Consider the following 12,275-nt stretch of genomic DNA (forward strand, 5'->3'; position numbering starts at 1 on the left):
TGCGATAATTTTCTGACAATGTCAGATATTTAGCATGATCATCTCACAGTGTGTTTGCTGCTACGACCTACATCTACTGACTAGCCAATAAAAATGCAACATGAAATTGCATATTGATCAACCCGACATGGCTCTAAATCTTAAAACGACTTGCTTCAAGCTCCATTTGTAAAACCGGCATACCAAGTTAGCTCTTTTCCCTAGCCATGACCATATTCATATACTCCTCTTTTGCTTCCCCCTCTTTTTTTCAGTGCACATAAAAACCACGATTGCCAGAGTGTGATTCATCTTGCTCTATTTGTTTACCAGTAGCGCATGCCGATGACGTTTTATTCTTCTGTTCTAACTTGCCTTGTAGCTTACGATTCAATGGGTGTCATCATCGTACAGTCTACGTTTACCTTGCCTTTTTTAATAAAATGCTAAAACTGTTCAGAGAGTTGTCATGATTTATCTAATCTGTATCTTCCTTTGTCTCTTAGGATAAAGACCTGAAACAGTACCTAGATGATTGTGGAAACAGCATTCATATGCACAATGTCAAGGTAAAACTTCGACAAATATCTTTCATTTCTTTTTCTCATAATTGTTGTGCTGCACATGGCAATCAGAGATGGTGTACTTATCCATTCACCTGTGTGTGTTTTTCCCTTCTCAGCTCTTCCTGTTTCAGCTGTTGCGAGGTCTGAACTACTGTCACAGACGTAAAGTCCTTCACCGAGACCTCAAGCCCCAAAATCTCCTGATCAACGACCGTGGGGAGCTAAAGCTGGCTGACTTTGGTCTGTAACATGCATACCCGGTTTAACTAACTCATTCTTGCTCTCACTGTTTTTTCATGGTTTGTGTTCTGTGGGTGGTGTAGCCTAGTGGTTAATAAAAACCAGCTGCCCACTTACCAACTCCAAACACTTAACCTCAGGTTGCTCTAGTTGCATTGTCTCTGTAATCATTGTACTGTAAATGTGAAGTTCCTTTGGCTAAAAGCATGTAGTGTACTAAACGTCTGGTAGGACTTAAGTGGAGTTGACGTATAATATCTTGTAAAGCTCATTTTAAATTAGTTTTTTGTTTGGTCTTCAGGTCTGGCACGAGCAAAGTCGATTCCCACCAAGACCTACTCCAATGAGGTGGTGACCCTCTGGTACCGCCCCCCTGACATCCTATTGGGCAGCACAGATTATTCCACTCAGATTGACATGTGGTGAGCATCCAACTGATGGTTTATACTTTATTTGTGGTATCAGTTATTTTTGGTGGTATTTATATACTATTATAGTATTTATTAATATTTAGTTTTGTCATTTTTATTTATTTATGATTCTATATTTTATATTTTCTTTTCATTAATAAATACTATGATAGTATATCAATTATTTTTAAAAATAACACTAAAATATATAATATATAAGTTTTCCTTCTACCTCTAAGTCAGTTCAGGTTGCAAGTGCACACTTTGGTTAAAATGATTTCTTTTACCATGGTGCTGTAGATTGAAATAGCAGTGCAGGAAACACTGTTAATGAGGCTCTCTGTTTTACCGTGGTAAAATCAGCGCACACTCTTATGTCATAGCTTCTGTAAAGGTGAACTGAATTTGAGTTTTAATGTCTCTCTTTGAAGGGGTGTTGGCTGTATCTTCTACGAGATGTCTACAGGTCGACCCTTGTTCCCAGGCTCCACGGTGGAGGAGGAGCTGCACTTTATCTTCAAACTGCTCGGTACTGCTCTCTCTCCCACTCCGTCCTATTCTCTCACTCTGCTCTTTCTGGCTCTAGATCTGACAGTTTGTCTTTGTGCGTGTCACTGTTATATTTATAAATCCTCCTGCGTCTTTTCACAGGTACGCCCACAGAGGAGACCTGGCCCGGAATAACCTCTAATGAGGAATTCATCTCCTATAACTACCCTCGATACCGTCCTGACTGTCTCCACAACCACACTCCACGGTAACAACAGCTGTCCTCTGGGCCTGATGCCTGAAACGATCACCGCTCCTGTTGTAAAAACAAATGACACTGTCGGAGGTCATTTATTGAAGTTGCAATTACTCTCTTGCAGATTGGACAATGATGGAGTTGATCTTCTGTCGAAACTGCTGCAGGTGATTTGCATTTATTAAAATAGAAATGTATAGAAGGTGAAGATGGTCCCACCTCAAACTCGCCCCATTAGATGAGCCAATGTTGCTATGTTAGTTTGGTCAGGATGCTTGAGTTTGAACCACAGTGTTTGAATGTTTCTAGAAATCACACCTACGAATGCCTTGCTTTACAGTAGGATATCTTCATTATGCTGGTTACGTATAAGATAAAGTATTTTTAATAATGACACTTTTTTGCTGGTTAACATTAGTGTACTAAAGATTGCCTGAAATATGAATAGATTTGAAAAGTATTGGGATGTATTGAGATGTTCTTGAGGGTCAACTCCCTTTCCCAGTCAGAAAAGCCTCCTCAAAAATGATGATTTAGGTGCAGATCAATGCTGTGCAAACTCAAGATCGGGTCTATATGTGATATAGAACGCCCACTACTGGTAATTCAATCAATTCCTGAGGAATAAAATCAAATCAGTTTTTCTGTTTTCTTTTTTTATGGAAGAAAAATTCTTAGTTAAAAAAAAAAAATATATATATATATATATATATATATATATATATAAACACAAAAACAACTCTACAGTAACATACTAAATACTAATAAACAAAGCATACAAATATATACATTTATATAAATATACATTTTAACATACAATAATTGAACACACAATATACTTCCAAATAATTTTTAACACATTAAGTTAAAAGAAAATGTAACCACATTTAAAAGACGAAATAATGCCATTTTAGGTTGACTTCTAAAATAATTGTGTATTTTGGCAGCTTGCCTTATACTCACCAAGGCTGCATTTATTATCAAAAATTAAGTAAAAACTGTAATTTTGTGAAATGTTATTAGTTACTAACACTGGACTGTGTTTCAGTTTGAGGGCAAGAAACGGATCGCAGCAGAGGAAGCCATGAGACACCCGTACTTCCACTGCCTGGGAGAGAGAACTATCACACTGCCAGACAGTGAGTTCACGTGTACACACACACACACACACACACACACACACACACACACACACACACACACACACACACGCATATCTCCTACCACAGAGGAGATTTATGATGGTGCCAGATAACAGATGCATGCGCGATCACACGCCTCACACTGACAGATAGAAATATTAAAGTGTCAGACAGAAGTCTCACACATACACACACTTAAGTTCAAAAGACATTTAATTCCACCGAGCCGGTATGAGCTGTTCTGTATTTGCACTGAATCAAGTGAGTCTGTGGAAATAAGCTTACTCTGACCCTTAACGTTATATCTCAGCACTTGTTTCAGTTCAGCGTATTAAATTTAATTGTTGAATTTCTCCCTCTCAGCTACATCAATATTTGCACTTCAAGAAATTCAGCTGGAGAAGGAGCCAGGAATGAGGACGAACTCTCTGTCAGAATCAGGTAAAACCACAGAGCGCCGCTGGCCGATGAATGATGAATCATGATGATAGTTTTGAGCTTCATCCATCAGTGTACTGTGTGTGTTTGTGACCTCTTTGTGTACGGCAGCACGACAACTGGCATTACTCTCAAACTGTCAGTTACTCTCAAGCTGTCAGAATTGTTATAGTCTTGTGAAAATCTGGCCAACATTCAACTTACATCATCATACAGGAAGACAGGAAAGGGCTGTAAAGTGACCAACCATGTTTATGTGTGACATTTGAATATAATTCTGAAGTGAACACATCTGAAATCAGACAATTGGGTTGGGAATCAAAAAACAATATTTAATGAATGATTTTGGTGATGGTTCTTGAACATCTTGAAGTAATATTCTGACTGTTTCCTGCACCGCTAATCTAAATATAAGAATCGATAATGGAAATCGTTAAAGGGATAATTCACCCAAAAATGTAAATTCTGTCTCTTTCTTACCCTCATGTCGTTCCAAACCTGTATGACTTTTTCATCTGCTGAACACAAAAGAAGATATTTTGAAGAATGTCGGTAACTAAACAGTTTCAGTTCACATTGACTTTCATTGTATGAACAAAAATACATTGAAGTCAATGAGAACTGAAACTCTTTGGTTATCAACATTCTTCAAAATCGTGTTCAGCAGAAGATCTGCTTTCAAGCATTTAAGCAGAAGCCTTTAGATTCACACTTATTTTTATGGTCACAAGGAATATAAATTCAGTTTTAAAGACCCCCTGTGGTGAAAATCAAGTTTTTAATGTCATTTTTATGTGTCTATGTGGTGTTTTGAATATGCTTTAAAGCAAACCATGGGCAAATTCATCTGTCAACACCTTTGCTGAGTATTTTCTCCTTAAAACTGCAGTGTACTAAAAACGGTCTCAAAAACGAGGTTTGAAACTGCATGTTTTCTACCGTTTTCTACCGTTTTCTAGTCTCAAATATGTAACTAATCCTGTCAATGTGCGGGGCGGGGCGGGGCGGGGCGGGGCGGGGCGGGGCTTTGCCTCTCATGATTTCTAAGGATGCTGATTTTTAGAAGGCAGCTTTCTGACTCTTTAAGATTCAGAACGGGAACATGTAACATTAGCAACACATTATTAGCTGTTTGATAACGTAGTCAAGCCAAAGGCTATTCATATCACTTACTGTTATGTCGACTTTTTTTTTGTTTCAAATTCTGAATGGATTATTTGTAGCCTTAGAAAGTATGCCAAGACCTCTCCCTTTTATAATCACTAAAAAGCTATCACTCATCTCAGTATGCGAACTCACAAGGTTCCATTATAATCAATAAAGTTGTCTACACTGCTAAATGAATCTCATATTTACATCGTGTCTACATTTTGTTAATGAGAGGATTCGCGAATGCACAAAAAAAGAAAAAAGCCATTTTGAGCGGTGAGTGGATTCTGACTAAATTAAACACCCTGATTGGCCACTGCGTACAAGAGACCAACAAACATGTCTGTGATTGGCTACATTGCTCTACTGCAAAAGCAAGTTGTTATTGTGATGATCAAAGATGAGTTTTAAGAAATAATAATCCAATAATTAACTTTTAATGTGTAAAGATGTTTGGCTAGTAGTGTAAACCTGTGTACCTTGATTCCCGAAATTGCATAAAGCCAGCCAATCTGGGGTGCGTTTCCCGTTATCCGCATAGTTCAACGAGTCAGTGTTTCCCGAAACCATCGTTCTAACGAACATTCGCAAACAGCATCGCAAAGTTGTGTAGTTGGAACGACAGCTCTCAACCTGTGGTTAGAAGCATAGTTTCTTGTTTAGCCTACATAACACGTGGACTAAATAAATCCTTATATTGAGCAAAATAAGCAAGCTGACATTCAGTACAACCTGTGTCTTTTATTTATAATACATACAAATGTCATTTACGTCTTTTAGTTTGTCAAGAGATTTAAAGGTATAATGGAGGATTTTTTACTTCCGGGTGGATCACCTATACTATTGGTCCTCCTAATTGTCAATCATTCTGGTGAATCAATCAGACTTATTCAAAAAGTGGAGAGGGCGGGTCTTATCTAAAATTCGGAAAGATCCTCCACTATACCTTTAAAGCACCGTTTTTGAAGAGTGCGCATGTGCGAACGTGCTCTACTATGTAAGAACGAGCCTATGACTGAATCTGGAAATAAAGCAAAATAACACAGAAAAATGAGAAATAGTCCTCAGATGCCGTGTCTGTCATTTATAGCAAAACATCTAGCGTTAATTCGATCTCAAACAGATTCATTAAAAGAAGTTATTACTCCACCACGTGCGTGACGTCATAAACCAACGTGGTTGAACGACCACTTTGCGACAATACAGTTTCGGGAAACAGTCGTGACTAGCTAGTTGATTTCTTCAACGCTGCATCGTACTATGGTAGTTAAGCAGCGAGTTACGTCGTTGTTCGGGAAACGCGCCCCAGATAAGAACAACCAGTTCTTGCTATATTTTAGTGCGTAATATACATCACACGGTTCTTCTGAGGCAGAACCTATCATTTATATGACTTGGGTGACCGCACTAATCCCATACCATTATCCCAGTCATAATCCTCCTGAATTTATTCATATTCATCATATGAGAGATGAACTCTGATGCTCATCATTTTCTGTGCTCTCTAATACTCCTCGCATTGCTCATCTTCTCTATCCTAATAGTTTTCTCCTCATCCTGCTCTAGTGAGATATGCTGGTTTACTCTCCCTCTCTTTCTATCTCTCTCTCTCTTTATACCCCCCGATCTTTCTCCTTTTAGTACTGTATCCTTCATCTCTGACTGCCTCATTTTGGGCTGTTTATACCTAGAATTAAGATTCATGTCAGGTGATCCAATCACATATACCGTTATACTTGTGATGGCCCAAAATGGATCTTGATATGTCTTTCTGTTCTCGACATCCATCCTTTTTTCTTTATTCTTCATCAACATTTCAAAGTTTATTTCTCATGTAGACTCATTAAGGCACATTTATGTTGACAGCGATGCGTTATACATTCTCAGGAGTAAGTTCTTGTTAAGCTCCGTGTATTATGCAGCTCATTCAGCGCTAACTCTGTTTTCTGCTCTGTTTTTCCCACGGTCTTTCTGTCTTTTCTCTCCCCCTGCCTATTTGTATGTGCTTTGATGTGTGTGTTTTTTTTTTTTTTTTTTTTTTCTTGCTTCACTGCACTCCAGAGCTTTTGCAAAGATGTCTAAGGTTCCGGCATACCTTAGGTACATATTTGTCGCCCTCCTCTCAAGGCAGGAGGACACAAACACCAAAACCGCATTTTTTCCCCTTGAGTTTCCTGTTCATCTGTACTGTCCACTTGTTCCCCACAGGAATTACATTATAACATCTTCATCACTCTTCGTATTTTAAAAATACATTTTCTCTCTGAACAGAGTACATAGACATAGGTAGGCTTGAAGATGTCATGGACTCATGCACAGCTTGTAATTAAAAATAAATCCGTTTACAAAACATGCATCACAAAATTAAATGAGGACATTCAGGCAATATGTTGCGCCAGCAGATCACATCAATACATTGACACTTAGGCCCTGTTTAAGATGCGTTTTGGTCGATCGGATCACAAGTGGACGACGCTAAATACAGGTGTAAACGGGGTCTGAAATATTTTGAGCTTGTCCACTTTCGACCACTTCCAGAGGTTGTCGAAAACACATTAGATCGGATTGCTTTCTTAGTGTAGACGCTCATGTGGTCGAATCAAATGTGTTTGAACAGCCGCAAAAAAACTCCTACTCTCAACTTACCGACTGACCTAAGGCGTCATAAGCATTGTAAGAAGCGCACTAGCCAGACGAGATTTAAACTTTTATCGGCTGGAGACACAAGTTTGGTTTGAAGATGAAAAATGTACCAGGCAAAATGTTCTCTCACTATTCCTGCTTTCTAACACACACTCACAGCGTTCGGCTGGTCTTGCGGCTGTCAGAGCAGAAACAAAAGCTGATGCTCTCCGTATGTTTTTCCATTGTTTCGGGGCACGTTCATATGTAAATTGTTCAAGCGGATTTTTTTTTTTCCATTAGATCAAAAGATCTGATAAAGCCCATACATTTACCCATATCTACTTGTGATCCGATCGACCAAAACACATCTTAATACCAGCTGTAAACAGGGCCTTACATTAACACTGGTGTACTAACTACATCCTCACAGTAGTTGATATGTTAAATTGGCTGAAACCAACCCCTCTCATCTGTCTTTTTCCCTTTTCTGCGTATGCTATGATAAGTCCATCACATGTCAAATGTGCACTGACTTTTTTGGCAATCCACATGATGTGCATGTCAAAACCAAGGTTGCCATGTTGGTTTTCCAGCAAATGGTTAAAACATTTGAAAAATTTGCGATTTTTCCCATTGATTGTTGAATGAAAAATAACCTGACACAATATCTAACAATATTGGCAGTTTATGTACTGAGGTTTTGCCTGATTCAGTTTAGAAACATTTAACGAGTCATTCATCCTCATTAAGCATCTGTGTTCATAGACCCGTTCTCCTGTGATATTTAGTTTGAAAAAACTGAACTCATCCTCCACTCATAACTCATATATATTCAGTTCACAAATTGATGAAGCTGTCAGACTAGAGCTTATAATTATTCAACGTTTATGCAGAGTTTATACATAGTCTGTTCTAAATATAAATATTAATCCATGAGCCGAGAGTTCCAGTACAGTGTTAAAGTCACTGATGAAATGCCAAAGGCTGGTGTTGGGACAGTAAAGCCATTTATAATGTTACAAAAGATTTCTGTTTCATATAAATTCTGTGCTTTTGAACTTTCTATTCATCTAAGAATCCTGAAAAAAAAGAAAGTCCATAAAAATAAAAGCAGCACAACATTTTTTCAACATTGATAATAATAAGAACTGTTTTTTGGTTGTACGTTATCCTGCTTATTAAATGGCTGCTTACCAAATAAATTAATAGACGCATTGATTTGAGTTTGTAAAAGAGGAGTACGTGAAAGGCTTGAAACTAGATCAACCAATCAGAATTGATTATTCAACAGTTCTTTTAAATGCTCAATAATTTAAGCAGAAGTCATAAGCCTTACATTTAATAAAATATATTTTTTTATTATTACCCAACTTGCAGTAAACTACTACTCTACCCAGTACCCACTCTCCTTAAACAAGATCCACCATTCAGAGTCGGCAAGCAGGGTTGTGGTGAGTCTTTGAGGCTAGTGAGGTAATGTTAGCTATCCAGCAAGGAAATACATGATTCATGAAATTCTTTCATAAGATAGACTTAAAACAATCTCTCTTGTCTGTCTACAACATTCACGAACAGTAAATCAGAGCCAGTGAGGGAAACACAGTGATATGAGAAATTTCTTAAACTGCTGGTCTTAAACTGATCGTACTTTAAGACTAATCCGTTGGACATGAGTTTGAATGTACATCACTTTCACAGAGAAGGCATAATGTAAAACCAGAGGTGAGGAGCTTGCTGTGTGAATACCCATCTTTCCTCGCCAATCAAGAAAACAGCCCAGGCTTCTCTAGAGCTTTAGACTGAGCATGTGTGGGTGGCTGTGTGTTTGGGTGCACGTTGACATGCGTTTGGGTTTGGTAAGCTCGCCTACTCTCATGCCCAGTTCTCTAAATGAAGTGAGCGCTGCTTTTCTCTCTCTGTCCCTCTTGTGATCCTTTATACCCTCTGACGGTCCTTACGAGTGCGTTTGGTTTTATCCTGCTCAATGTTGCATGCACCATTTAGCCACTATGAAGCCTAAAACGTCCTCCTCTTCTTTTTCTCCAGTCAACAGCATATCTCAACGGCAGAGTCTGCTCTTCTGAGGGCACGTGGGGCGACTCGGGATGGGGACGACGGACGATACACAGAGAGGACGCGTTGAGACGTTTCCTGTCGTGAAGATGAAGGGATATCTGTTTTTCATTTCTCAGTCCGAGTCATTCGCTAGTCCTGTGGCATTATGTGTTTAGAAGGGGTCACTGTAGTTGTTTACATGGAAAGGCTGAGGATGTTGGTTTGTGTACTTGTTTTCTTTGTCTCAAATGATGATGCACTCCCCCCCTCCCCCCTTCCCTGTACACATTACAAACACGTTCTTCCTGTTTGCTGTACCTTCTCGACGTGGTTGCGTCAATCCAGCCGCTGTAATCTACCAATCAGACGCAGAATGTTATTGGATGACCTGCTTGAGTGCATAGACTTCATCCTTTGACTGAAACAAATCAACCTGTTTTATTTGCAATACTTCTCAATTGTAATGTAAAAGGAAGGCCAGTTTATGAAGGACCGTGTCATGAATGCTGTTAATATCTGTCAAGAAGAAGCCAAGTTTCTCTAGTCTTCCAGAATAATAGTCCTCCTCATTAGTGTCATCAGCCCTCCCATCCAAAGAACATTTAGTACTATGCCAACACAGTGGTTCTCCAATCATCATCATCATCATCATCGTCAACCTTAATTGATGCATTCATTTTTGTATTCATCAGAACATTGATGGCATTGTCAACTTTTGCTTTTGTTTGCATAATCATTTCACTTTTAAGTTGTTGTTTACATGTTTTTTTTTTTTTTTTTTGCCATGCAATACAGTTTGATAATCTAGAATACGGTTTCACCAAAGACCCACATGCCGTCTTTCTTTCCCTCTCGGTTTGACATGCATTGAGCTTCCACTTCCATCATCATGTTCAAGTGAACCCTCGGATCAGCTGCACTGTGTCAAGGACAAATTGTTTGTGCAAAGCAACTTACGTTTGCGTTGCATTAAGGAAAGCCTCGGATAGTCCCGACGCATTTCCTCCGGATGCCTAGTTCAGGCCTTGTTGATAACTCTTCCATTACCGCGGCTCTTTGGGCTGTCACTCTAGTTGAAACCCAAGCTCAGTTCTCCGTCGGTTCAGTCAGGGTGATGAGAACTCTGGGGGATGCCCGGGCGCATGCGGAGAACCGGTCGACTTGTATCGGGCTCAGGTTTCTGTCACTCTGCAGAACAGCTGAGTGCGGTGGATAATGTTCCGCGTCTCGCCCCGGTTGTTCATACTCCGCAGGTTTCAGAGCGCATTGGTGTCGCGTGACACACCGCAAATTTAACACGCTACCGTCCCCCGGCATGTACGAATCAGGGCCTCTCTGCACAATGTCTGCGATTTATGCAGTCCCACAAATGTGATTATTGGGGGGGGGGGGAAAGTCCAGGTCATATTTTACACCAAAAGAGAGAGAAATAATACATTTTATTTTGCTTGAAGAAAACGCAGCCTATTTTTAGGACCATTCATATTTTTTTTTTTTTTTTTTTGCATTGTGACATTATTTTCATGACCAATGAATCCCCAAATTCGTATTCCTTTACAGTGAGAATATCATTTAAATTACAACCTTTTTATACAGTGTATTTAATATATTGTATTTTTTTAAAAGCATATATCTATATATATATGGTAGTGTTTGTTATACCGTCTTTGCTGATGCACATCATTTCACAGCTACTTTTTACTGTAATACAGCATTCTTTACTGTATTAAGAGAATGACTAAAACTTCCAGGCGCATTACAGTAATTAGAGTAGAAATAATAATAATAATAAATGTCTAAAAAAAAATAATAATGTCACCATGGAAAAGACAAAAAAAGTTCCTAAATAAGAAGCTTCATTGTTTTAATGCAAAATATAATGTCTTATTTTATTTTTTTCTATTTTAGTGTGAAATGAGACTGGATTTTTTTGTTGTTGCAAGATTCACCCCGTTAGAGCTCAATGCAGAGGTGTTTTAGACTTGATATTAAGTTATGATATTTTAGTAAATATATAATTTTTTTTAAAAATGAATTCAAGCAATCCCAAAAAGTTTTGGTCTGGTGATAGATTGTGACTTCCCTTCCTCCTGCTGGAGATGACCTGTGAATACCTGTGCTGCAGACAGTGTGTGTGTGTGAGAGAGAGAGAGGGGAATGCAGACTTGCATGGCAGTGTTGTAAAGTTGAAGACTGTGGTACTTTGTAAATAGCCTTAGAATGTTTTTGAAGATCCGAGGTGTGGAGAGTGCAATGAGAAGATCCTCCTAATAATGTATAATTTTTAAAGCAAAGAAAAATATCATTTTTGTTATACTTATCATTGATGACGTTGGTCATTATGCTCTCTTTTTTTTTTTTTTTTTTTTTAATAATATGTAGTAACCAGACGTTACTACCATAGGAGACTCATGTGGTTGTAGATATTTGGTTTCGATGTTTGTTAGTTCATAAGGATGACAACGGCTCATAAAGCTTTCATCTGGAATGCGGATGGATTGCGGTGAAAGGGCTTCGGTGGTTGAGAGGAAGCCAACTGTTCATCATTACTGCGCAATAATTGCTCATTTTACGCAATAACTTTCTTTTTTTTTTTAAATACCAAAACCCTCTTGATTTGAAAAGAATTTGATACTGATTTTCGGTAAGCATTTGCATGTTGTTAAATATACAAAAAGCAAACAATGGCAGAAATTATCATGCAAAAACTTGTGTGAGGAACCGAATAAGGGAGGTTTTGATATGATTGCAGGTGAAATGCTTTTATACATGGAGACACTTTGAGCCAATATGGACTTCATACGGTTTTCAGTATGTTTCTTTTGTACAACTCAACCTTTTTGAACGGGCATTTTATGCTAAACAAAACTTGATAATTGATCAGTACAGTATTATTTGCTTTAGCTTTTTTTTTTTTTTTTGCAAT

The 12,275-nt window shown here is 38.4% G+C and overlaps 1 protein-coding gene across 2 annotated transcripts in view; it reads left to right on the forward strand.

Moving 5' to 3' along the window:
• Nucleotides 1-12,275, forward strand: part of cdk16 (cyclin dependent kinase 16) — a 30,323-nt gene that overhangs the window by 16,838 nt on the left and 1,210 nt on the right. For both annotated transcript variants that reach the window (XM_084390491.1, XM_084390492.1), the window contains 9 exons: nucleotides 486-548; nucleotides 662-785; nucleotides 1,087-1,207; nucleotides 1,627-1,724; nucleotides 1,847-1,952; nucleotides 2,065-2,107; nucleotides 2,989-3,079; nucleotides 3,446-3,523; nucleotides 9,341-12,275. The exon at nucleotides 9,341-12,275 is cut by the window's right edge and continues 1,210 nt beyond it. In XM_084390491.1, coding sequence (XP_084246617.1) covers nucleotides 486-548; nucleotides 662-785; nucleotides 1,087-1,207; nucleotides 1,627-1,724; nucleotides 1,847-1,952; nucleotides 2,065-2,107; nucleotides 2,989-3,079; nucleotides 3,446-3,523; nucleotides 9,341-9,378 — 762 coding nt within the window. In that variant the 3' untranslated portion in view covers nucleotides 9,379-12,275. The remainder of the gene's footprint in view (nucleotides 1-485; nucleotides 549-661; nucleotides 786-1,086; nucleotides 1,208-1,626; nucleotides 1,725-1,846; nucleotides 1,953-2,064; nucleotides 2,108-2,988; nucleotides 3,080-3,445; nucleotides 3,524-9,340) is intronic.

The sequence above is a fragment of the Rutilus rutilus genome (genome assembly GCF_951802725.1).
Source record: "Rutilus rutilus genome assembly, chromosome: 19".
Lineage (NCBI taxonomy): Eukaryota > Metazoa > Chordata > Actinopteri > Cypriniformes > Leuciscidae > Rutilus > Rutilus rutilus.